General features: G+C 44.1%; 2 protein-coding genes across 3 annotated transcripts; one reads left to right on the top strand and one right to left on the bottom strand.

The window, feature by feature from the left end:
* Window positions 1–52: 52 nt before the first annotated feature.
* Window positions 53–2,454, top strand: LOC115139989 (probable cytosolic iron-sulfur protein assembly protein ciao1-A). 2 transcript variants are annotated; one of them, XM_029677952.2, is made up of 7 exons: window positions 53–456; window positions 550–698; window positions 789–900; window positions 1,040–1,128; window positions 1,274–1,466; window positions 1,570–1,642; window positions 1,723–2,454. In XM_029677952.2, exons 1-7 carry the CDS (start codon window positions 318–320, stop codon window positions 1,955–1,957), a joined length of 990 nt encoding a protein of 329 aa, XP_029533812.1. In that variant the 5' UTR covers window positions 53–317; the 3' UTR covers window positions 1,958–2,454. The 2 variants fall into 2 exon arrangements, with proteins under 2 accessions (XP_029533812.1, XP_029533811.1); XM_029677951.2 differs by having other exon boundaries at window positions 1,274–1,475.
* Window positions 2,455–2,652: 198 nt separating this feature from the next.
* Window positions 2,653–26,504, bottom strand: LOC115139988 (U5 small nuclear ribonucleoprotein 200 kDa helicase-like). Its single transcript, XM_029677950.1, has 44 exons — window positions 26,204–26,504; window positions 25,637–25,800; window positions 25,353–25,524; window positions 23,947–24,139; window positions 23,676–23,830; window positions 23,413–23,565; window positions 23,235–23,334; window positions 23,010–23,146; window positions 22,761–22,841; window positions 22,408–22,581; window positions 22,177–22,314; window positions 21,854–22,009; window positions 21,536–21,706; window positions 21,162–21,355; window positions 20,911–21,034; window positions 18,691–18,840; window positions 18,458–18,568; window positions 18,211–18,342; window positions 17,876–18,064; window positions 16,260–16,457; window positions 15,930–16,082; window positions 15,702–15,782; window positions 15,194–15,277; window positions 13,081–13,187; window positions 12,828–12,946; window positions 12,564–12,718; window positions 12,256–12,445; window positions 11,777–11,950; window positions 11,457–11,617; window positions 10,950–11,177; window positions 10,622–10,813; window positions 10,299–10,477; window positions 10,026–10,177; window positions 9,818–9,926; window positions 9,592–9,700; window positions 9,287–9,476; window positions 7,095–7,259; window positions 6,785–6,906; window positions 6,482–6,625; window positions 4,448–4,624; window positions 4,167–4,327; window positions 3,889–3,970; window positions 3,687–3,779; window positions 2,653–3,496 (listed from the first exon to the last, which is right to left on the bottom strand). Exons 1-44 carry the CDS (start codon window positions 26,246–26,248, stop codon window positions 3,347–3,349), a joined length of 6,414 nt encoding a protein of 2,137 aa, XP_029533810.1. The 5' UTR covers window positions 26,249–26,504; the 3' UTR covers window positions 2,653–3,346.
* Between the last annotated feature and the right edge of the window lie 200 nt (window positions 26,505–26,704).

Raw genomic sequence — 26,704 nt, 5'->3', positions numbered from 1 at the left:
ACTCATGGGGGCGGTAATGAGCCAGATGGACGTTAGATTGGCAGCCAGCAGTAACTAGATACGAACAGGAAGAAAAAGTAGGAAGTTGAGGTTGAGCGTTTTTCGATTTGGTTGGTAAATGTATTTACATATACCGGATAACAACATCGTATTTTAAGTGGATATTAGCTATCGTCATTGTTTATGTCTCTATTGTATTTGCATTATCTTCTTGGAGATACGGTTTTGTTGGTATCATTCATAGCTACGACTAGTTTGGTGGCTGCACATTGTGCTTATCAGTTGCCAGTAACTGCAAGATAGCAAGCTTGTTAGCAATGAAGGACACTTTGGCCCTTCTACAGAAATTCAACGCGCATCCAGATTCCCGCTGTTGGTATGTTGCATGGAACCCCAAGGGCACATTGCTGGCCTCGTGTGGTGGTGACCGGGCCATTCGGATATGGGGAAGGGAAGGTAAATATCCCAAATCCACTGTGTGAAATCAACCATATCAGAGGCATGTGCCGGTGGGGAAAACAGAAAAAATGAACTCCTTTGTCTGTGTAGGTGACTCTTGGGAATGCAAGACAGTGCTCCAGGATGGACACCAGAGAGCTGTCAGAAAGGTGGCATGGTCCCCATGTGGAAACTACCTGGCCTCAGCCAGCTTTGATGCCACAACCTGCATCTGGAAGAAGAAGAATGATGACTTTGAGGTGAGTTGTCCACAGACAATTGACCAAATGCTTTGTGATGATAGTAAGATATGGCCCGTGAGAGCATCACACTGTCTCTGTTTCTTTCAGTGCTTGACAGTGTTGGAAGGACATGAGAATGAGGTCAAATGTGTGGCCTGGGCCCCATCCGGTAACCTGCTGGCCACATGTAGCAGAGACAAGAGTGTCTGGATCTGGGAGGGTTAGTGCTGCATTAACAAAGGAATACAATTCCTTGTATTTTTATCACATTACTTGTGTTCCACATAAACATTCAGCTGTTGTGTATCTGTATGTAGTTTTGAACAGTCTGTCACCATGTCTCTTTCTGTCTTTCTCAGTGGATGAGGAGGATGAGTATGAGTGTGTGAGCGTGGTGAACTCTCATACACAGGATGTCAAGCATGTTGTCTGGCATCCAACACAGGAGGTACTGCCTATTTCATACTGTTTCACTTTTTGTACTAAATAGCAGCATTATATAATCCTTTCACACCCAACACTATTGCAAGGCTTCTCTGGACTAATCGTTTCAGTGTGTTTTTACCCACTGAAGTTAAATGTTCTCTACGCAGCTTCTGGCCTCGTGTAGCTACGACAACAATGTGTGTGTCTATAAAGAAGAGGATGATGACTGGGAGTGCAGGGCGACCTTGGAGGGTCACACCTCCACTGTCTGGGGTTTGACCTTTGACCCAAGTGGCCAGAGACTGGCATCGTGCAGTGATGACCGTACTGTGAAGATCTGGAAAGAATGTCAGTCTGGAGGTGGGCAGGGTGAGCAAGATGCTCCATGAATGTGTGAATGATGTAAGGGGAAAAAGGTAATGATAAATGCCCATTTAACGCCTGATTTGTTTTTTTACTGAAGGCACAGACGCGGCTTGGAAATGTGTTTGCACCCTTTCAGGGTTTCATGGACGGACAGTGTATGATATTGCATGGTGAGCATCCTCTTTATATAAAAAATATATTGATAAAATGCTGCCACCGATCCAATTCAGTACTTATTTGTTTTGCTCAGGTGTCCGCTGACCGGTGCCCTGGCGACTGCATGTGGTGATGACGGAGTGCGTGTGTTTAAGGAGGATGAGACGGCTGACCCAGACCAGCCTGTTTTCTCCCTGTCTGCCCATGTACCCAAGGCCCACAGCCAGGATGTCAACTGTATCGCCTGGCACCCCAAGGAGGCTGGGCTCCTTGTCTCCTGCAGTGACAATGGGGAGATAGCCGTCTGGAACTACCAGTCTGAGGTCTGAGAAAATGTACAGTATGCTGGGCCAGATAGGACTTCCACATCCAGTGTTTAACACTGCTGAATTTACCTTGTACAATCGAGGTTGCTACCAGCACTGAAATAGTCATGTCTCTTGGAATATCCTGTTATAACTAGATTAGTGGTTGATTGTAACATTAGGTTTCTTGGTCTCATGTGATACTGATAAGACTCCTGCCTGTGCACTTGTTCTGTGCTTCATAAATTGTGGTTTCAAGTGTCCCAAATGTGTATTGTCATAATTATGTATTTGAAAAACAATACAATTTACACATATTCCAAAGGCATTTTGTAATATCAATAAAATAGTTATAGCTATTTAATCAAAGTTGAGTGGTTCGGCACATTTGGATGTCTAGGACTGGTGCTAGCTAAAAGTTTCCAGAAACGTTGTAAGGGAAAGAAAGCACTTAATTGTAAGCTATGATGAAAAGTGCCTTAGCTTTCAATACCATTGCATTAAAAAAATATTACATTGTTCGTAAGGATTATTGTCCTCATTTTAAAAGGTAGACTCAGCTATATGTAAAATGCATAGTGGGTAAATTTCAGTCCTTTGGCTACCACGTAAGCGCATGAAGCGAACCCATGCACATGCATAGACACAGAGCGAAGTCTTGCACCTCGTTCATCGCAATATCTGCAGTGCTACTTGTGGCAACATCATTACACTTAGTCTACATTTGAATTATTTATTGTAAAAAAAAAACTGCACAAGCATTTTACAAAAAAAACAGGTCAATATTAATCACGTTGTTGAAACAGTTATAGTAGACAAATCTTTAATATTCGATGACTGTTCACTAAAATAGTAAGTATGCTTTTTTCATGTACAATTCAAACCTTGTGGTTGACATCTCTAATTAGGTACTATATACATTCTCGACTGATCCAAATTCAAAAACTACTGTAGACATGGAAAAAGTTTAACATTACCTCAAGAGCATATAATGAGAAGTCCAAAAATAGATTCAAGGGGAAAAAACAACTAGACGGTTTAGCAACAAAACTGACGCACACACAACTTTGGGGCAAAAAAGACCGGGTTGGCTAAGATTGTTGACATGTAATCTATATGAGCACTTGTCTCAAATAGTTGTTGGTTAGCTAGCGAATTATAGCAATAACATCTCAAAACAAGACATGGTATCAAGAACAAGATGAAACAAGCCACCTACAATTCCCCATATAGCAGCTACTTGTCATTGTTGCTAGCTATCCAGAATCACAACGCAGACTTCTGCCCCATTGAAGCGTGCACCTCGTTTTCGTGACGTTCTCAGCTAACCTGTGTATGCCTCACCTAAAACAAAACCAACAATCCCTACTGATCCCAGTCTGGGGAGGCTCCTCACCATCTATAGATCCCCGATTAGTCTGAGTCACTGTCTCCATCGCTTTCTGCCTCCTTCACGTCCACACTGAACTTATACTCCTGATCACAGCCCATGTAGGCATCACTCATGAAGTACAGTGTGTAGTTGTGAATGCCCAGCACTGGTGCAACAAAGTCCAGCTTCACCTGCAGTGGGAGGAAGGGGCACAGAGTGAGGCCAAGCACTGCTGACAGAGGGCATTCACCTTTAAGATTATTTGTCTACTTTGTTTTTACACCCACAAGCCATATGCAACAATTTTGTCAAACATATGCAGTTGCCTGCAGGTATTCATTGGCTCCACAAGATCAGATTGATGTGTGGTATTTAACTGACCTTGGCCTTCTGCTGCAGTGTCAGCCTCTTGATGGAGATCAGGCTGTTGGATTTGGGGTCTCCAATTACCACCCACCAGCCCTCCTCACGTTTCTGGAACAATAACACAACAATCAAATGTTAAAAATGGCCATTGTTGAGTTTGTGCTTTTTGAACGAATCAGTATGGGAGTTCTGACAAGCTGGTGGTGATGATAGGTACCTGGGGGAAGAGTGGAGCAATAACAGGCCCAGTCACCTCCTCTTCTCTCTCCAACTGGACCAGAACCAAAACTGGACCTCCACTGAACAAAGATATGATCAGACACCTACTCAGTTTCTCTCTCATTCACAATGTTCTATAGATTCACTGGGCAGTAGTAGTAACTAGTAAAAACATTATCAAACTCCTAAGCAAATTGACAGTTTCCTGTGGTACCGATCTCTTTATATTCGGTCAAGCTATTTCCCCACACCGCTAACAGCCCCCATTTAAATCACCTCTTGATATTCTCCTTCTCTGCCACCTCGTAGGACAGTTCAATGTTGGGGTAGCGGTTACAGAAGCGAGCCACGTCAGCTATCTGTGTGTCTGAGAGCTGCAGCAGCCCACTACGATCCTCATCCTCCATCTCCATGATGTCAAAGATACTCTCCACACCCTGAGAAATATATTGAGAGATCAGCTTCAAGATCCACATCCGTGCAAGATGTTCATTGCTTGTCTGGTAAATTAAAGTGTTACAAATGGATAGAGTAACAGGCAGTAGTGGATGTGTTACCTTGTCTGTGCAGCGTTTGATGTGCTCCAAGGTGAAGTAAGGCAGCTGTTTGAGGTAGGAGTCCTTGGACCACATGGCCTGGGTGACCATCTGGGCCAGCTCCATAGCAGCCAGCGCAGGGCTCAGCCAGCCGTTACTGGACAGCACATCTACACAGGCCTGGATCAGACGCACAGCCTGGACAAGACAGAACCATATACAGATTACACTAGGTCATACCACAGTCTTGAGGTGTAAGCATGCTTCAGTTTGGCTGGCGCCTAGCCGATACCAGCTAGCCCAATTGAACGAGTGTGCTTGCGTACTCCCTTAAAAGACCTTTGATTGAAAAACAAGAAAAAAAGCAACAATAGTACTGTTTGTCCATTTTGAGATCTCGTAGCCCAGGGTTACCCAACTGGTGGCCTATTTGGCCCCCCAAGTTTTGAAAAATGTTTATACAAATAATATATTTTTTTGAGACATATGTATAAAAACTGTAAAAACATCAGGAAATCAGCTTCAAATTATTTTACATTTGGGAAATCTGCTCCCACAGGAAAGGAAGACCCAGAGTTACCTCTGCTGCAGAGGATAAGTTCATTAGAGTTACCAGCCTCAGAAATTGCAGCCCAAATAAACACTTCAAAGTTCAAGTAACAGGCATCTCAATATCAACTGTTCAGAGGAGACTGTGTGACTCAGGCCTTCATGGTCGCATTGCTGCAAAGAAAACACTACTAAAGGACACCAATAAGAAGAAGAAACTTGCTTGGGCCATTGGACCGGTGGAAATCTGTCCTTTGGTCTGATGAGTCCAAATTTGAGATTTTTGGTTCCAACAACCATGTCTTTGTGAGATGCAGAGTAGGTGAACAGATCTCCGCAAGTGTGGATCCCACCGTGAAGCATGAAGGTGGTGCGAGGGTGCTTTGCTGGTGACACTGTCAGTGATTTATTTAGACTTCAAGGCACAATTAACCAGCATGGCTACTGTACCACAGCATTCTGCAACAATAAGCTATCCCATCTGGTTTGCGCTTAGTGGGACTATCATTTGTTTTTCGACAGGACAATGGCCCAACACACTTCCATGCTGTGTAAGGGCTATTTCACCAAGAAGGAGAGTGATGGAGTGCTGAATGACCTGGCCTCCAAAATCACCCGACCTCAACCCAATTGAGATGGTTTGGGATGAGTTGGACCGCAGAGAAGGAAAAGCAGCCAACAAGTGCTCAGCATATGTGGGAACTCCTTCAAGACTGTTGGAAAAACATTCCAGGTGATTTTGGTTGAGCGAATGCTAAGAGGGTGCAAAGCTGTCATCAAGGCAAAGGGTGGCTACTTTGAAGAATCTCAAATATAAAATATATTTTTATTTGTTTAACACTTTTTTGGTTACTACATGATTCCATGTGTTATTTCATAGTTTTGATGTCTTCACTATTATTCTACAATGTAGAAAAAAGTTTAAAAAAGAAAAACCCTTAATGAGTAGGTTCCAAACCTATGATTGGTATGTTTGGGCTTCTTGCAGTCAACTTGCAGTTTACAAATTATTTGTAATTAAGTTCTGGCCCCCCAACCATCTGCTCAAGAAAAAAAATTGGCAAGTGGCTGAATCTAGTTGATGATCCCTGCCATAGCCAAAATACACTTCCTCAAAGGTCAAAGAACTCAAGAAATTTGTAATTAATGTACACATTTTTGCAGGCAAGATCTTAGTCACACAATTTTGCTTCTGACTAGGATGTTTGGTGCAGTATTTCTAAAAAAAATGTGCATGAGGATGAGTCGTCTGAGAGAAATTACAAATGGAAGAATCCCTACTGTTGACCAAATCGACGATTTGGGTGTAGTCCTCGGCTTCTGACTTCGGCTTTCCTCTAGAAAAAAAGTTGTGCCCGAACAGCCGGAAAAACCCTTGCCCATGTCCAAAACGTCTCAAAATGTCATCATAATATATGTGGATGCCTTTACTGCTCTACAGAGTCCATTTACCACAGCTAAGATTCCACCAAAGTATCTATCAATGTCTCAGCCATTCATCCTCACCTTGCTGAGGATCTCCTCTGTGTCTGACTGCAGCTCAGCGCTCAACTGCATCCTGGACAAGTGAGCCTGCAGCAGCAGATTGGTCTTCACGTGTGGGTCGTTGAACTTGGGGTTGTTCAGTTTGTGTGGCACCTTCTGGGCCAGCTGAAAACATCACATATACAATTTGATTAATGACAAGTGTTTCCAGATTAGTATTCGTGAGCGATTTCCATTTTTTCCACTTCTACATGGGTATTTGAGTGGGTTATGAGTCTGCTCAAAATGCATATTATGATTATTGATGTGCATTAGTATGTTTACCTGTCTGAGCAGGTTGTCCTCATGGTGTCTGATGGGAATGTTCTTGTACTCCGCAGCATTGGAGATGATCTCAATCAATCCACGAATCTTGGTCTTGGCGTTCAGGGACATACTGAACAACTCTGATACAAACACAAATAAAATATGTCAGTAACTCCAGAACTTTTGTACATAGCAACACGTTATATACTCAATGATGAATGTATTCTATTTCAACAGTTGTTTAGTCTTTGCGATGGTTCACAGTATAGGTGATGTGACTGATACAGCCATATTTCGTGAGTGGGTTGTTGGTTGTGGTAGTTCTCACCGATGGTGGTGTAGTTGATATAGTAGTAGGCAGCGATCATGCCCAAGTTAAGAGGTGCCACGTCCATCTCATCCTCGATGCTGATGCACTTGGACTGCTCTAGATCATGCAGGGTGTTCTCCACCAGCTCTGACAGGTGGTCTGACAGGTGACGGTGAGACATGCCTGCAGGGGAGATGGAGAGCAGCAGTTTAACAGAAGACTACACATATACTGGTAACTTCCAAAATAAAACAAACACTTGTGTAAATGAGGGATACAAAGTATCGTGAATGCAGGTGGTTCCTGAGTTAATTAAGCCATTAACATCCCATCATGCTTGTGTACAAATGCTGGGCAGGATGACAATGCCCTGATCCACAGGGCACAAGTGGTCAAAACGGTTTGATGCGCATGAAAACGATGTACAGTCGTGGCCAACATTTTTGAGAATGACACAAATATTAATTTCCAAAGTTTTCTGCTTCAGTGTCTTTAGATATTTTTGTCAGATGTTACTATGGAATACTGAAGTATAATTACAAGCATTTCATAAGTGTCTAAGGCTTTTATTGACAATTACATGAAGTTGATGCAAAGAGTCAATATTTGCAGTGTTGACCCTTCTTTTTCAAGACATCTGCAATCCGCTCTGGCATGCTGTCAATTAACTTCTGGGCCACATCCTGACTGATAGCAGCCAATTCTTGCATAATCAATGCTTGGAGTTTGCCATGGACCCCAAATATCAATGTTTTGTTCCCCGAGCCACTTAGTTATCACTTTCGCCTTATAGCAAGGTGCTCCATCATGCTGGAAAAGGCATTGTTCATCACCAAGCTATTCCTGGTTGGATGCTCTCGGAGGATGTGTTGGTACCATTATTTATTCATGGCTGTGTTCTCAGGATGCTTTACTGTTGGCGTGACACAGGACTGATGGTAGCGCTCACCTTGTCTTCTCCGGACAATCTTTTTTCCTGAAGGCTCCAAAAAAATCGGAAAGGGGATTCTTCAAAGAAAATGACTTTACCCCAGTCCTCAGCAGTCCAATCCCTGTACCCTTTGCAGAATATCAGTCTGTCCCTGATGTTTTTCCTGGAGAGATGTTGCTTCTTTGCTGCCCTTCTTGTCACCAGGCCATCCTCCAAAAGTCTTTGCATCACTGTGCGTGCAGATGCACTCACACCTGCCTGCTGCCATTCCTGAGCAAGCTCTGTACTGGTGGTGCCCCGATCCCCCAGCTGAATTAACTTTAGGAGACGGTCCTGGCACTTGCTGGACTTCCTTGGGCGCCCTGAAGCCTTCTTCACAACAATTGAACCGCTCTCCTTGAAGTTCTTGATGATCCGATAAATTGTTGATTTAGGTGCAATCTTTCTGGCAGCAATTTCCTTGCCTGTGAAGCCCTTTTTGTGCAAAGCAATGATGACGGCACGTGTAACCATGGTTGACAGAGGAAGAACAATGATTCCAAGCATCACCCTCCTTTTGAAGCTTCCAGTCTGTTAATCGAACTCAATCAGCACGACAGAGTGATCTCCAGCCTTGTCCTCATCAACACTCACACCTGTGTTAACGAGAGAATCACTGACATGATGTCAGCTGGTCCTTTTGTAGCAAGTGCTGAAATGCAGTGGAAATGTTTTTTGGTGATTCAGTTCATTTGCATGACAAAGAGGGACTTTGCAATTAATTGCAATTCATCTGATCACTCTTCATAACATTCTGGAGTATATGCAAATTGCCATCATACAAACTGAGGCAGCAGACTTTGTGAAAATTAATATTTGTGTCATTCTCAAAACTGTAAACTAAATGTAAACTAAATGGCCGTTTCAGTCACCAGATCTCAACCCAACTGAACACTTATGGGAGATTCTGGAGCAGCAACTGAGCTAGCTTTTACCACCACCATCAACAAAACACCAAATTATGGAATTTCTCATTGAAGAATGGTGTTGCATCCCTTCAATAGTTTCAGACACTTGTAGAATCTATGTCAAGGTGCATTGAAGCTGTTGTGACTTGTGGTGACCCAACGCCCTATTAAGAGACTTTATTTAGTTGTTTCCTTTATTTTGGCAGTTACCTGTATGTCTGGAAAATAAATCCACTTCAACTAAAAGGCATACAGTCCAAAAACCTGTATCGCCCATCTGTAAGAATGTCAACAGTAGAGAGCAGTCGCAGTGCTGTGAGTATCTGTCTCACCCTGCAGGTTGTAGTAGTTGGGGTTCTGGGTCATGCGGCGGTACAGGAAGGTCCAGGTCAGGTAGTCCACTGCGTCCTGTTTGTTCTCCACCGTCTTGGTGACGATCTCAGCGTTGAAGTGGTCGTGCATACAGTGGTCCAGGTGAGATTCCACCGGCAGGGGCTCATACAGGAACTTCTTGAAGAAATCCTACATTTGAGAAAAAGAGAGTAGGTTATAAACGACAGAATGAAGGAGTACGAGACATGGAGAGGGACTGAGTGAAAATGGAGAGGGCGAGTAAATAAGGATATTGCCAACGTACCTTTTTGGAACCCTGACACATGATGACACAGCGTCCCTCATCGTCCTGCAGGGGCCGGTTGGCCTTGCCCACCATCTGGAGCACATCGTAAATAGGGTAGTCCACGTAGCTGGGGACAGAGAGGACATGGTCACTAACACACACTCAACCTGAGGCAGTAGGAGGTTCTGACAGGTATAGATTAGGAAATGTAGTCATCACCAAAACCAGTGTCGTAGCTACTTACGCATGGATTTTGCCGTTGTAATACTGGGTGTCCATGATAACAACCAAGTGAGCAGAGATGTTGGTGCCCCAGCAGAGGGAGCGTGAAGCCACCACAACCTGGACTGCACCTGCAGACCGAGGACCAGACACAGCATGTCATTTAACAACCATGGCCCATAATTCCTCTAACTAGGCATCAGCAGGTCTAATGGAATGGCCAGTTGTACCTGAGTTGAAGAGCTGCTCCACGATCCTGCGCTCTGTGGTGGACAGGCCCTCGTGCAGGTAGCCCACCCCATTGGCCAACGTCTCCTTCAGGGTGCCGTCTGTCACCTTCTCCAGGAAGGGAGCCAGGTCCTTCTCAGTGCAGTGCAGGAACCTACAGGGAGACATGTTACTGCTCTGAGACCTCAGGTTACACCTATCATTACTGGATACCTATTCAAAGTTTTAACCCCTTGCACCCCTCAGAGATTAAAGGGTGAGGTTATGGGTCTGACCTCTGAGGGACCACGTCAGCAGCACAGAAGGTGAGGATGTCAATGGCGGTGAGGCGGGTCTGTCGGCGGGATGGGACAAACACCACGGCCGGTTTGGAGGGGGAGTGCTTCATGATGGCGTGGTACACTGGCTTGGCCATGGACAGCAGGCGAGTCTGGGTGTGACTCACATTGAAGCCCTGAGGAGAGACAGGCATTACAATGAGGTTCAATTGAGCAGATGATATTACCCAGCCAAACGATAACAGATTTTATGGCCAAATCCTTATTGGTGGCAGGTTGATGATGATAACATGTTAAGACATTACAGTCATGGTCCAGACCTGGATGTGCAGCTCCAGAGGGACAGGCCTGACGTTGGGGTGGAAGTTAAAGGTTGCGGTGGTGCTGCATCCCAGCCAGTGGGCCACGTCTTTGGCGTTGGACAGGGAGGAGCTGAGGGCCACGATGCGGATGGGACGCTCAATCTGAGACGAGATGTACCTCATCCTGGAGCAGATCACCTCCAACACAGGCTACAAGCAAGACAATGAGTGTGAATATCAATGTATTTTACTTCACATGCCAAACAAGTATTGTATAGTTTATATCTAATCAAAGCACTAGGCAGGTGGATATATAGGGTTTATCAGTTAGGATTCATGGACTTACTCCATTCTCTCCTCCAATGAGGTGAGTCTCATCCACGATGAAGAGGCTAACGTTCTGGACGTTCTTCCTCTGCTTCCAGCGGCGTGACAGGATGTCCCATTTGTCCGGGGTGCTGACGATGATGTCGCCCTTGCCCAGCAGCTTCAGGTCAGTGCTGGTCTCTCCCGTCAGCAACACCACCTTCTTATTCAGAGCATCCTGGAACTTCTGGTGCCAGTCAACAAACACCTGGACACACACAGGAAGATATTAAACGGAGATGTAAGGAATGGGCAAACAATTAGAAGTCAGATGAAAACAACATTATGTTACAAAGGGGGGCAATGTGCAGTTCCTACATATAAATTAATGATATGTAACCATTGATTCTTGAGGAATATAATTTCTAAATGCTTCACGAGCGTAGTTTTACTGTCCTGCCCCATCAGAACCCAAAATATAAACTTGCTTTAATCCAACGTTGGTAAACAATGTAAATGTAAAAACAGTCCCTATTGATAACTGTACCTGTTCAGCCAGGGCCTCCATGGGTGTGATGTAGACACAGCGGCCCTCTGCGTTGTGCAGCAGCATCCTCAGGATGGCAAACTCAGCACAGATGGTCTTCCCACTGCCGGTCGGGGCTCCCACAAACACGTTGTCGTCACTGTTGTACACAGCGTTGAACACTGGAGGAAGACGGACAATACCACACAGCTTACTCCCAGTGTAAGCACCAAAAGGTATAGAGGCATGTGCCTGATCGAAGTCATTGAATGGGCCACATTGGTCTTAAGAGGTCAGATGGGTGCAGTGAGAAACTGTTAGCCAACATGGTGCAATCTTACCCTGTGTCTGGATGGGGTTGAAGAAGGGGAACTTGTTCTGGTAGAGGGTCTCGAAGGCGGCATTACGCAGAGCTGTCACAGGCAGGGGCTGTAGGTCCAGCAGCTCAGTGGGAGGGGGGTACTTCTCTGGCAGGATCAGGTGTCGGAAAGACACCGGCAGCTGCGTCTCACAGGCTGAGAGAAGGAGAGAGAGAGATACATTTTCAATGGACATCCTCTAAAGTCTAGATTTTCTCATACAGTTTAATTAACTACATTTGACATATTTAGCAGAAGCCCTTATCCAGAGCAGCTTATAGGAGCAATTAGGTTTAAGTGCCTTGCTCAAGGGTGCACAGACAACATTTTTTTTTTTACCTAGTCAGCTTGGGGATTTGAACCAGCGACCTTTTGGTTACTGGCCCAATGCTCCTAACCACAAAAAAAAACACATATATATATATATATATATAATATCTAGCCAGAGGAATGTCACTCACATAGCCAACGGTCCGAGGACACACGGATGAAGTACTGCGGGGGCAGGGGCTCAAACACGGGCACAAAGAAGGTGACCAGGTGCTCGTCCTGGGCGTACTTGGCCTTGAGCAGGAAGTACTCGTGGTGTAGGATGACCTCACTGTCCACATCCTCCACCAGTATCCAGAAGGCCTCCGATGAGCCATGCACCTGTATGGGCCACAGAGAGCAGTGTTAACGGTTTGTGTGTGTGTTACAGTAAGTGAATCCTGTTAAACTACTATAGCTTGACGGTACTAAAACAGATCCACATTTAGAAACCACTGACCTTGTCATCCCACTGGAAGTCTGGTGTGATGGTGAGTTCCACCTTCAGTGTGGAACGGGTGATGGGCTGCAGGTGGACGGCCAGGTCCAGTTTGGGGAACTGGTGCACGTACTTGTGGATGGTCTTCCCCATCTTGGGCATGCGGATCAACTCACCTGAGGGACAGAAGGACTTTAACACCCGGGGATGAATCAATGAGAATGTAGTGTTAGTTTGTGCAGGTCTGAGGTGGGGCATGTGGAGCAGACTGCAGAGCAGACTCACCAATCTCATTGTGGTTGAGGTCATAGAGGCGCTCGAAGGGGAAGTTCTTCTTCTCAATCTTCTTGATGACTTCCTCTGGGAGCTTCCTGAACTGACGCAGAGGAGACATGGACTGCCACCTGTGTAGGAGGGACACATCCACACAGGGAAGAACATCACATTTCATTCTAGCCTCATCATGTAATTCACTAGGACTGTAGACTAAGGTCTTAAATTAGTGAAAACTAGGAATAAACAGCAATGGTTAACTTACATCCTCTTGTCAATCATCTTGCAGAGGTTCATGGTCTTGTCTGTGAGCTGGGCCCATCCCCTGCTCAGGACGATCTCAAAGATTGCTCGCATCAGTCTTCCAGCACTCTGAGGAAGAACACAGTTAAAGCTAGAATCAGAAGGTGAGACAAAGCGTTCACCCCGCCGCCTTGAGAAATGCCACCTTTCTCAAATTCATAGACAGAGCTATGGATGCAAGGACTGACCATCCATGATTTCAAAATCATAGTTAACCATGTTGAGGATATACAGTGTTTGTTTACAATCATTGGAGTAAAACATGCTTATATTTTGTGTACTGATGGGGTACAACAGTTGAAACTAAGCCCATGAGGCATTTCTAAGTTAAATTCTTCAAGAATTAATGGGTATATACAGTTGAAGTCGGAAGTTTACATACACTTAGGTTGGAGTCATTCAAATTCGTTTTTCAACCACTCCACAAATTTCTTGTTAACAAACTATAGTTTTGGCAAGTCAGTTAGGACATCTACTTTATGCACGACAAGTAATTTTTCCAACAATTGTTTACAGACAGATTATTTCACTTATAATTCACTGTATCACAATTCCAGTGGGTCAGAAGTTTACATACACTATGTTGACTGTGCCTTAAGACAGCTTGGAAAATTGCAGAATATGATGTCATGGCTTTAGAAGCTTCTGATAGTCTAATTGACATCATTTGAGTCAATTGGAGGTGTACCTGTGGATGTATTTCAAGGCCTACCTTCAAACTCAGTGCCTCTTTGCTTGACATCATGGGGAAATCAAAATTAACAAGACCTCAGAAAATAAATTGTAGACCTCCACAAGTCTGGTTCATCCTTGGGAGCAATTTCCAAATGCCTGAAGGTACCACGTCCATCTGTACAAACAATAGTACGCAAGTATAGACACCATGGGACCACGCAGCAGTCATACTGCTCAGGAAGGAGACGCATTCTGTCTCCTTGAGATGAACGTACTTTGGTGCGGAAAGTGCAAATCAATCCCAGAACAGCAGCAAAGGACATTGTGAAGATGCTGGAGGAAACAGGTACAAAAGTATCTATATTTACAGTAAAACGAGTCCTATATCGACATAACCTGAAAGGCCGCACAGCAAGGAAGGAGCCACTGCTCCAAAACCGCCATAAGAAAGCCAAACTACGGTTTGCAACTGCACATGGGGACAAAGATCGTACTTTTTGGAGAAATGTCGTCTGGTCTGATGAAACAAAAATAGAACTGTTTAGCCATAATGACCATCATTATGTTTGGAGGAAAAGGGGAGGCTTGCAAGCCAAAGAACACCATTTCAACTGTGAAGCACGGGGGTGGCAGCATCATGTTGTGGGGGTGCTTTGCTGCAGGAGGGACTGGTGCACTTCACAAAATAAATGGCATCATGAGGGAGGAAAATTATGTGGATATATTGAAGCAACATCTCAAGACATTAAAGCTTGGTAGCAAATGGGTCTTCCAAATGGACAATGACCCCAAGCATACTTCCAAAGTTGTGGCAAAATGGCTTAAGGACAACAAAGTCAAGGTATTGGAGTGGCCATCACAAAGCCCTGACCTCAATACCATTGAACATTTGTGGGCAGAACTGAAAAAGCGTGTGCGAGCAAGGAGTCCTACAAACCTGACTCAGTTACACCAGCTCTGTCAGGAGGAATGGGCCAAAATTCACCCAAGTTATTGTGGGAAGCTTGTGGAAGGCTTCCCGAAACGTTTGACCCAAGTTAAACAATTTAAAGGCAATGCTACCAAATACTAATTGAGTGTAGGTAAACTTCTGACCCACTGAGAATGTGATGAAAGAAATAAAAGCTGAAATAAATCACTTCTATTATTCTGACATTTCACATTCTTAGAATAAAGTGGTGATCCTAACTGACCTAAAACACAGGATTTTTACTAGGATTAAATGTCAGGAATTGTGAAATTGAATGTATTTGGCTAAGGTGTATGTAAACTTCCAACTTCAACTGTAAAATAATTATACAAAAAATGGATGTAGCAACTAAGGATTCCAGCTTTAACAGTCAGAGACTGGTAACATACTTAAAACAACTCTCAAATCAAGCAAACAGACATGGGCTTACCTGTGTCACATAGACCATGTCAGCCATCAGAGCAAAGCCCTCCAGTTTGAGCTGAGAGATGTAAGCCTGGAGCAGCACGTTGATCTGTAATAAGAACACACACCTCAGAACTGGTTCATACCAACAGGGCTCTAGGAATACATACTGCAGTGGTGTACCATATCATTGATCAGTGTTAGACCTGGGCTCAAATATATGTGTATTTGTTCATTAAATACTTATTTTCTGTGTATTTTAGTATTTTCAAATAATGTGGCCTGAATCAACTACTTCTATTGGATTTCCTATAAATAGCCTACTATTTGAAATGATCTTAAAATACTTATTTCAAATACCTGGGTTAAATGCACAGGAGTGTATTTAAGTATTTCCAAATACATTCCAATATTCAAGTGCTAGTCTTTTCAACAACAACAAGAAATGTAATGTCTTTGAAAGTAATTGAAATACCTTAAATAGTATTTCAACCCAAGTCTGATCAGTGACAACATTGACACATGTAGTATACCTTAGCACTGGGTTCCTCAATGCTCTCCTTCACTGGAATGGGAACTCTCTCCAGAAGCTTCTGCAGCTCCAGCTTCTCTTCCTGAAATAAATCCCCACATGTGAGATTTTATGTATCTGTAGCATTTTACTAGTAACTAGTTTTGTGTAGATCCAACCAAAAGCCCCCCCCCCAAAAAAAAATGTGTAGGCTTTGGTAATTGATATAGTATCCCAGAGTGGTGCATACCTCTCTGACAGTGATGTTCCTGAACTCTGAGGAGAGAGAGAACACGCGGAACAGCTCGATCTCACTAAGGGTGGGCTTCAGCAGCTGGTTGTAGGTCTGGATGGAGTTGTGGGTTATGTAGAAGTGACTGGCGATGCGACCCAGGTCAGTAACCTTCAGGGAGGGATGCAAAAAAGTTGGCCAAAATATAATCTATTATGCACATCAATTTGTCTCATTCATATCAATAGCATAATCCTTGCTTTCACCATCTTAAAATCTTGAAGAGAGTTCGCAATTGGTCATTGATCCGCCTGAACAAAAATAACATGTGTAATAACATGTGTGTACCTGGAAGGCGCCGGTCCTCTTGTCGTACTTAACCAGGCTGTTCTTGTCCAACACGTTGGCTGCAGTGTGGATCAGGTCCATCCTGCGGCGCTCTAGCAAGGGGTCAGAGCTGCGGTCGTCATGGGAGACCCCGTACAGGGTGGGGTTGCGGAGCATACGCACGTACAGATAGGTGTAGCCCAGCCAGTTCACTGCATCCTGATGAGGAGACAACGAGAGAGGAGTGAGCACTAATGATTCTAGCCGACCAGTTTCTGTACAGGTAAAGTGCAGTCTCAAGAGCACACCACAGCATGTCTGTATGGTTATTTGTGGTGAGTTGTTACCGCCACACCGGAGGTCACGAGTCATGAAGGCAGTCAAATTCCACGTGACCGTTCAGTGGCAGCGTAGCCTAGTGGTTAGAGCGTTGGAATAGTAACCGGAAGGTTGCGAGTTCAAACCCCCGAGCTGACAAGGTACAAATCTGTCGTTCTGCCCCTGAACAGGCAGTTAACCCACTGTTCCCAGGCCGTCATTGAAAATAAGAATGTGTTCTTAACTGACTTGCCTGGTTAAATAAAGGTAAAACAAACAAAACAAGTCATGGTAATTAGGCTTCTCCAAGCTCTGATGCTGCTGATGGTCATTAGTAGCCTACCAAACTTGCTAACTGCCTGGTACTCAGCACTCTATTGTCCCTCTAACATCAATGAAAATGTATTTGAAAATCTAATCAAACACTTCATGATGGCCCATGAGCTCATGTTGCGCTACATTTCTATAGGCTATGAAATTGCGGGAGACAACAGAGTGAAGGCCTCTATTAAAAAGAGGAGAATGCCATCAGCTTTCTATAGACTAGGCCTACTATATTTATTTCTCAACTCCCCAAATATTAAGCACATAGTTTATCTTCACAACAAGAGTATAGCCTACCTGGCTGGCATGAAAATAAACCATAGGAAAAGCATCTTCCATTCGCTAAATAAATGCAGAGATGACATGCATTTTTTCCCGCTGCCCCTGTTTTGATACAGGTGCATGATAATTGTCCATTCTAAATCAAAACAAATTTCACACATATATTATTTAGTATATATAAATACAAGATTAAATCAAGAAAAGTCTGATGGGTGAAAATATCACGTGAAATATATTTTCATTTGTGAATGATGCCCTGCATAAGACACAATGCCCTTTTTCTGGCAACTTTTTCAAAACATACAGCCCAACGTTTCTAGAACAACTAAAGTTACATGACTAACTAAGCATATAGGAGACACCTATTTCTTTGTTATTAACCGCTCGACACAGAATAACCGCATGTGCACACTCCCTCAAAATATCATTTTTTTTATTTATTTTATTCGGTTTTGTTCAATTGTATTCTTCATAATATAAAATAATGCCACGGAATTCTAAGCAAATCTTGTCTGCTAAATGAACTAGTGTAGCCCACATCCATTTGGCATAGCATGATCAGGACCTAACATAAAGGACAACTCTATGCTATTCTGTTCTTCTGAAATGGATGACATTTTCTTCATATCATGCTTTAGACTTGATTTATTGTGAAGGTGTAGGCTATATTACATGGATTCATCAGTGGTTTGTAGACCTTGTTATACGCTCACCTTAGCATTCTGCACATTGCCCAGTACTATCTCAGCGTTGAGCATATCTGGCAGCTTGGACACCATCTGGCTCTCGATGGGCAGCTGCTGGTTGAGCAGAGACAGGTAGTACTGCAGCTCTCCGTGGGATGTGATCAGGATGCCCTCTCCCTTGGTGTCGTACTGAGGACGCCCAGCTCGACCAAGCATCTGAACACAGAACACAGAGAGGTGTCATTCAAACTCACAAACACGGCCAGAGTTTGAGGATTATTTAGCTAACAAATTGCACTGTGCTACAATGTCTAGCCCTGTGTATGTATCTCAGTCATCTAATCCAGCCAATGCAGACAAACCTGTAGAATGTCCAGGGCTCCCAGCTCTGTCCATCGGCCTTTCTCTGGGCTGTACACCTGGGTGCCTTTGATGATGACAGTATGAGCAGGCAGATTCACACCCCAGGCCAATGTGGCTGTGGACACCAGCACCTGAAACAGACGGACAAAGCCTTTTCAGTGGGACAGGTCTAGTGACATTGTAACAATAACTCTGACTGTATAGGACCACAGGAAAGAGGTTAGTAGAGATTTAGAAGAGACTAACCTGGATGTGGCGATCAGCAAAGAGATCTTCTACCAAGGTACGGTCCACTCTGGTCATACCAGCATGATGGATGGCAAAACCGTAAGGCAGCAAGTCCTTAAGCTCAAGGTTCTGGTGGAAAATGTATGTACTGTTTAGAGAATTTTTATTTTATAATCAGATTGTAAGATTTGGTTTTCAATTAAGTGCATAGATTGACAGCTAAAATCAGTCTCCAGGTCAGATGAGCTCACCTTACACTGCTCTGCCTCAGTCCTGAGGACCTCGGTGGAGGCTGAGCCCTCCCTCAGGAACAGCCCCAGAGTGTCCTTCTCCAGACACATGTCCCTGATGGCCCGGGCCGTCTTCCCAGTCTCCTTCCTGGAGTGGACAAACACCAGCACCTAACAAACACAAGTTAGCACAGGGATACTAGATTGTGGAACTCTCTGTTGCTCTTCCTCTGATAAACAGACATTGGGATTTTCTAGAGCAATGTGGAGTCAGATGATGATGATTACAGAACACGACTCAATTGAACCAGCGTTGTCCGGGTTAGGGGGGGGTTTGGCCAAAGGGGTTTTTACTTGGCTCATCGCGCTCTAGTGACTCCTTGTGGTGGGCTGTGCGCCTGCAGGCTGACCTTGGTTGTCAGTTGAACAATGTTTCCTCCAACACGGCTGGCTTCTGTGTTAAGCAGGCGGGTGTTAAGAACAGGGATGCAAACTGGTGAGGGCCCAAAAAGGTGACACTTTTTTTGCACTGAAACATGTATAAAAAAAAAATCCCTCCTGGGGAAATGCAGGTTAACGAATTAAACAAAGAATATGATCTAAATCATCAGTCTCTGTGTGTAAAATAAAAAGTAGTTGATGTGAAACTAACTCACAGCTAAACAAATGTAAAGAAAGCAATCCAATGTTATTTGTTGCCTAGACTTCACTGCAAATGACACTCACAAGCCTTGAGAAAAAACAATACATTAATATTGCAGTTAGCCATGCTAACCTTTATAATAGAACGCTTGTGACCATACACTTCTAAATATTATACTTGCGAAAAAAACATCTTAAGTAGAAATAGAATGAAACAAAAAGGTATTCTATTTTTGCTCTAAGGCTACATGTGTGCAAAAATAAAGTTCACAGAGTAAAAAAATGCAATAATCCCCCCTCACTCACACACGTGTTAGTCAAGTTCAACACAACAAAAGCAATATCTTTGGCCTACACTGCACTTTACACTTTGCCTGTGGACATCTGTTCTACAATGTGCCAGCACAGCATGATACCCTTTGTTGGCATAATTGATCTCTTTCAGGCAGAGAGTACACCTGGCATAACCCTTTGTATCCACTGCATTGAACAAGTGAGAAAGTGTGTGGTGTTCCTTTCACCTAGTGGCATCCAGTTTAAGCCAGGCCCAGCTATACTTGTTTAACAAGCAACATCTCATTTTTCATCTAATTCTCTCATTCTGAAAATTAACCACATACTGTAAAGGGAAAACATTAGTTCGTTAGCTAGTCAACATGTCACACAGATTGCCAGGGTCCAGTAAGCAACTAACACATTATAACTTGAGGAACGGCAAGGAGTCGTATAACGTTACCAGTTAATATTATAGCGAATTGGTTAGGTTACTAACGTTAGCTCATCTGATGTAATGTTAGTTAGCTAACGTTAGCGGTCTAACTTTATTAGTCTGCTAATTTTCACACCATGAACTCAATTATTTGATCAGTAAAGTTGGCTAATGATGCTCAACATTTCTCTGGCTAGCAAACGGATAATTCGATCCAGCTAGCAAAATACTTAACAATGCTAACAATACTTGTTCTACCACACTTTCTCCCTCACCTCAAATGTTCCAAATGCCAGTTGTTTTTCGGTTACAGCTCATGAAGTACGCTTCATCCCCTTCTCACCCTCGACTCCGTGGTCAGGCTTCTCCCTACCTTAGTTATCGTTCAGGGGACGCGCTGCTGTAAGTTAACTGGTAAACTGCCTTTCAACTCTCCTGCTGTCTTTCCAGAACGTGCGCTGACGCTGTAACTAGCCAATCTCTTCAGTCGTGTGCTGCATTCTGTTATGTGAACGAGTGGCTGAGCCTTGGATACAGCCAGTATTGCTCCAAACACGCATCACTAGTTCACATGCAGCCAGTGGTCATCCAAAGGACCCCCCCCCCCGCCCTCCCCCAAACATGTCTCATCGGATCTACACGAATCACATAGGTCACCAATTTTGGATTCAAAAGGCAAATTTTGCAGAAAGTTGACTAGTTTGTATCCCTGTAAGAAGTGTGGTTTGGCGGGTCATGTTGTTTTGGAGGTCACATGACTCGACCTTTGCCTCCCGAGCCCGTTGGAGAGTTGCAGCAATAAGACAAGATAGAAATTGGGGAGAAAAGGGGGTAAAATATTTTTTTTAAATGTAATAAAATAGAAGAACACTAGACTGAGCTGGCCTCACCTGGTTCTTCCCAGCATGCTCCATGATCTTCTCGTAGACGATCTCATTCATGATCTGGAAGCGCTTGATGGCCTTCTTCTCAGTGATGCCCACATACGTCTGCTCCAGAGGCACTGGGCGGAAACTACCGGACAGAAAAGACTGTTAGTCTTATGCTGACAATGCAACCACTCACACGATAAAACCTATTAAACTGAAGTGGGATTATGAGTGTAGAAGAGATTGTCCCTCCTTCCTGAGCCCTGGCTGACCTGTTGTCGAAGTAGAAGAGTCCCTTAGCGGGGTCCACGCGCAGGCAGGTGGCCACGTCCTCGTAGTTTGGCAGGGTGGCACTGAGACCCAGCAGACGCACGTCCTCCTGGGTCAGCTCCACGTTGCGGATGGTCCTGGCCACCAGAGACTCTAGGACTGGCCCGCGGTCGTCATGCAGCAGATGGATTTCATCCTGACCATAAGACACACTCCGTTATATACAGTACTTACACCCAATGAGTTTAGAACTAGTTTTAAAAATAATGTAAAAGAATGTAAATGCTTGGGAAATGTAATAATGGGATGTTTGACTAAACACTCGAAGGATCATGCATGAGGTCCACAATAGGACCGTTTGAGTGTCTGTACTTACAATGATGATGAGGCGCACTAGCTGGGTATAGGTGCGCTCGCCTCCTTTGCGCGTGATGATGTCCCATTTCTCTGGCGTGCAGACGATGACCTGGGTGGCATTGATCTCCTCTTTACACAGCTGGTGGTCTCCAGTCAGCTCAGACACTGTGATGCCGTAACTGGCCAGACGCTGGGATGGAGGGAGACAAGCAAAACTGATCAAACAGGACATTATGCCTTATGATTAATTATACAAACACAGCTTCCTTGGCAAATCAAGCCCTTGACGGCATTGAACACGGAGTTCTGACCCCATAGAAAGGACAACAAGTCTCACCTTGCTAAAGTTTCCCACCATCTCCTGTACGAGCGAGCGCATAGGAGCAACGTAGATGATCTTGAAGTCGTCCAAGTTGATGGTTCCGTCCAGGTTGATGTGCTTGCCGATCTCCCGCAGCATTGCCATCAGGGCCACGTTGGTCTTTCCTGCCCCCTGGAGGCACCCAGGGGAAAAGACAGAGGGAAAGCATACATAGTGATAAGTTAGAAAACATAACAGAGTTCGACAGTGGCACTTTCGAAACATATGCAACATGACAGCGTGCTAAGCAGTGTATTGTGGGGAGAAGTATTATAATTGACCGTGGTTTATTTACTAACCGTAGGAGCGCACACAAGCAGGTTCTCATCGGTCTCCATAGCAGTCTTGAACAGCTTGCTCTGGATGCGGTTCAGTGTTTTGAATCCTTCGAAACCTGCCTGGGCATACTTGGGAAGCTTTTCAATGGCCACCAGCACCTAATGACACAGATAATAAATTAATTAACAAGACAAGACCATCCACTTGCTAGAAGCCTCAGTACTGACTACAGCAAAAAATAAAACACACACCTCATCGTCAGCGAAGGGCTTGGGCTTGAGGGCAGGAACGTGCACCTCCTCGTAGCCTTTGCGCTGCTTGCGGAAGGAGCCGTCTGGTAGCTGGCACCTCTTGTTGGCCATGAAGTGGCTTCCCTGGGTGAAGGCCAGGTCCTCCAGGTCCAGCAGTTGTTTAGGGGCCATGGACTGAGAGGGGGGTAAATGATTCAAGTTAGTATTTAGCATCAATGTATTCATATTAAATAAGTGTGGAATTGCAACATGTGTGTCATGTTTGCAATGTATGTGCAAATCGTCTGTGTGCTACACAGTGGGTAGACGGGCTATATTAGCGTGTGCATTATTCATGGTTCTCTCCTCCTCACCTCTCCGTGGTCGATGTCCATAGAATCCAAGTCATTGTCCACGCGAGACTTCCTCACTCTCTCCCTGCGAGATCGCTCCTCCTAAAGACATGGAACACCAGCCATTGTTTAAGACCAAGGGAACCAACATGAAATGTTAAGGTGATCATTTGTTTATTTATTTCAGTCTGTTCCGATATGTTTATATTACACAGTATAGAAACAATGATTTATCCAGTGATTAATGCAACAATGAAGATGGCGTCTTACCCTAATAATATCCTCCTTCTCAGTCTCCTGCAGCTGGTAAAGAACTTTGGACAAGTCTGGATCTGCCTCCATCTTTCCTATAATCTTCTCCTTCTCTGCTTCACTCTGAGCACTTGCCAACATGGTACAGTACTGGACTGTGAAGGTAAATTGATTATGAGTGACCTTTCAAATTTGGCAACGCAGGCTGTGATGTTCTCCATTGTGGAAATGACAGGTACTCACTCATCCGCCGATGCTGCCGAAGGATTTTGATGAAGTCGAAAGTGTTGAATCCCAACAATAAGACCAGCTGGTTCTCACATTCTCTGTCATCACTGGCCGTCTGTGGAATACAGAGACAGGGAGTCAGTCAGAGACCAAGGCAACCACACAGACACACTGAAACAAATAAAACACACACCTTGAGGATCTCCAGAACCTCATCTGCTTTCTTCTGAGAGATTATGGCATCGTCATAGAAACGGCTGAGCTGACGCTGGAGCCAGAAGGCATCAATGTCACGAGGGTGCAGCTCCTTCTTCTTGGCTGTCATCACATCACCTGTCACACCAAGCTACAGAGGAACATGGAGATGCATGTTTCATTAGTGCAATGGTTAAAAAAGACATTGTGGTTTAGTATGAACACAGATGTATGTGCTGTCATGTAAATGAGGGTTCTTACGTTGGCCGTCAGGGTGCAGCCCAAGTCTGCTTCCTCTCCTTCACTCTCTTCATCTGAGCCATCATCTCGCACCTCCCCAAACTGGTCCTCATCACCCTCCTCCTCATCAGATTCAAACTGGACGTTCACCCCGTATGTTTCGTCAATGTTGTCATCTGTGTGTTGAAACATTGATTAATTTGAGTGCATAATACTAGCCAAAAATAAAGGCATGTTCCAGTTGAGTGAACATAATGTAAACATTCCTTCATCATTGTGTTCATTTCCTTACCCATGTTCTGGAGCTCCTTGTCACCCCCGTAGTCACTGATCTTCTTGCCCAGGTTGACCAACACGTGGTAGCGTGTGTCATCTGCAGGCCCTAGTAGCTGCTCCACTTCACGCCGTCTCTCCTTGTCCCTCATCTTGTCATTCTTCAGCACAGCCAGCACCTCGTCAGCTGCTCCACACAGGATGTCTCTTGGCTGTGGAGACACAGACACACATCACAAGCATATTTAAGTCATCATTGATTTGAATAGAACGTTGTTAACCTCACTAGGGTAGGGGGCACTATTTTCACCTCCGGATGAAAAGCGTGCCCAAAGTAAACTGCCTGTTACTCAGACCCAGAAGCTAGGATATGCATATAATAGTAGATTTGGATAGAACACACTCTAACATTTCCAAAACTGTTCAAATAATGTCTGTGAGTATAACAGAACTGATATGGCAGGCGAAAACCTGAGTAAAATCCATCCAGGAAGTGGGATATTTTTGACGTGGGTGCTTTTCTCTTGCCTGCCTATACAGTATGTCAATGGTTAGGACCTAGATTATAGCTTCCACTAGATGTCAACAGTCTTTTGAAATTGTTTCAGGCTTGTAATTCTGAAAAATGAGGGAGTAAGACCACTTTGAGTCAGTGGATAGTGAGAAGTCCCCAGAGCTGTTTGCTGCGCACGACCGAGAGGGCGCCTTTCTTGTTTTTCTTTTATATTGACGAAGCTATTGTCCGGTTGAAATATTATTGATTATTATGACTAAAAACAACCTGAGGATTGATTATAAACATTGTTTGACATGTTTCTACGAACTTTACTGATAGTATTTGGATTTTTCGTCTGCCTGTTGTGACTGCCTTTGGGCCATTTGATTACTGAACAAAACGCGCCAACAAAACAGATGTTTTTGGATATAAAGAGGGACTTTATCGAACAAAACAAACATTTATTGTGTAACTGGGAGTCTTGTGAGTGCAACCATACGAAGATCATCAAAGGTAAGAGATTCATTTTATTGCCATTTCTGACATTTGTGACTAATCTACTTGGCTGGTAACTGTATGTAATGTTTTGTGAGCTGGGCGCTGTCCTCAGATAATCGCATGGTATGCTTTCGCCATAAAGCCTTTTTGAAATCTAACACCGCGGTTGGATTAACAAGAAGTTCATCTTTAAGTCGATGTATAACACTTGTATGTTTTATGAATTTTTATTATGTGTATTTCTGTTTTTGAATTTGACACTCTGCAAATTCACCAGATGTTGGCCAGGTGGGACGATAGCGTCCCACACCCCCTAGAGAGGTTAATTCCACCAGTATATATTGTCTGCATAGTGTTCTTCAATCTTTTCAAATCAGTGACTCTTGAGACAGACATAATTGCACAAGTGCCTTATTGTTTGTTTCTCTGACCTGATCTCCCAGGGCAGCTTGGATGAAGCTGAGAAGGACCTCGTAGGTCTCCCTAGTCTCCTTGGTCTTAGGCTTGTACACAATGCCCACCATCTCATCAATGCCTTCTGACAGGAGGGTGAAGCCCTTCATCTTATTCATGTCGTGCCCGTCCTCATCTCTCTTCCTCCTCCTGCACAGTTTAAAAGACAAAGGTGGAAGGAAGAGTCATATGTGGGTTAGTTAGTCAAGAAGTGATTCAGACATGCACCAGGAAATAGACATGAAGAGGCACTTGTAGTTACTTTGCCCGTTTCTCTCCTTGCATTGAAGGTTTGGTCCTCTGGGACTTGTCACCCATCTTGGTTCCCACCAACTTTCCCACCAGGGACAGCACCTCTCCCGTGGGCTCATCGCGCCTTGTGCGGTCAATGAGCGAACGGTCCGCTTGTAAGACCAAGTTAGAGTTCTGTTATTGGACAAGAGACGAAATATAAAAGGAGGAACTGTAATGCAATGTAAACTTCCCTACACCAAGTTATTATTATTATGTTGGCGGGTTATACAGTTACTGAGGCACAAAAACAACTTATTTTGAGGAATTCGCGTTTCCCAACATTGGACAATCAACTGTCTAGTTAGCAGACTAACTTGTCTCGCTAGCTAGCTGGTAACTGGTCGTACAAGCGCGGCTGGTTAGTAACCCGTAACTTTAGTCAGTTTTGGTTGTTAAAGTTAAAAGCCTGTATCCAGCTACGCTAACTAACGTTATATACTGCGAACTAGCTACATAGGCGCAACAAAACAATAGCCTGAGTGAACATATTTCCAAGTAGTTAACGTTAGCTAACTTAGCTCAATTTCATACTCACCGCTTTGTATTCATACTGCAAGCTACGCGCAGTAACATCTGCCATTGTTGAATGAACGTAATCGCACTTTTGTTGTTCAACACTGGAAAAACGATGGCTAGATTGCGGAGCAGCCCACTAAGGTTGGCTAGCTCCACAGCCAATGTTGGTGTGCTTTAGATCAATAAATACAGATAAGCAGAAATCCTCTGTATCTATAGATATATCTATATTTACACTTAGCGATACGTGATGTACTTTTTGTAAATAAAAGCGTTGGCCATACGTCCCGAAAAACACGATGTAACAACAAGAGTCATTACTTCCGCTTCCGTCCGTGTTATAGGTCAAATTCGACGTTACATTTTTCCTACAATGCCCTCTATCGACTATTTGAAGCGTCACCGCTCCGGCCAACTTTATTATTGCAATGATTTGGTTTTCTCGAATCTCAACTCTGTTAATAAGTGGGTTTAGCCTCCCCATATATTAGTGCTGCATCTGCTAAGAAAGTATTTATTT

This window comes from Oncorhynchus nerka, linkage group LG13 (genome assembly GCF_034236695.1).
Source record: "Oncorhynchus nerka isolate Pitt River linkage group LG13, Oner_Uvic_2.0, whole genome shotgun sequence".
NCBI lineage: Eukaryota > Metazoa > Chordata > Actinopteri > Salmoniformes > Salmonidae > Oncorhynchus > Oncorhynchus nerka.
The sequence above is the reverse complement of the archived record's forward strand: the minus strand, read 5'-3'. Positions and strand labels throughout refer to the sequence as shown.

Bases quoted from the DNA above. Each gene is read 5' to 3' on its own strand.
- LOC115139988 (XM_029677950.1), bottom strand. From the start codon at position 26,248: ATGGCAGATGTTACTGCGCGTAGCTTGCAGTATGAATACAAAGCG. The intron at 18,569-18,690 runs GTGAGCTCATCT...ATTTTCCACCAG, and splicing joins CTGAGGCAGAGCAGTGTAAG to AACCTTGAGCTTAAGGACTT. The intron at 18,343-18,457 runs GTTAGTCTCTTC...CGTCTGTTTCAG, and splicing joins TTGCTGATCGCCACATCCAG to GTGCTGGTGTCCACAGCCAC.
- LOC115139989 (XM_029677951.2), top strand. From the start codon at position 318: ATGAAGGACACTTTGGCCCTTCTACAGAAATTCAACGCGCATCCAGAT. The intron at 901-1,039 runs GTTAGTGCTGCA...TGTCTTTCTCAG, and splicing joins GAGTGTCTGGATCTGGGAGG to TGGATGAGGAGGATGAGTAT. The intron at 1,643-1,722 runs GTGAGCATCCTC...TGTTTTGCTCAG, and splicing joins ACAGTGTATGATATTGCATG to GTGTCCGCTGACCGGTGCCC.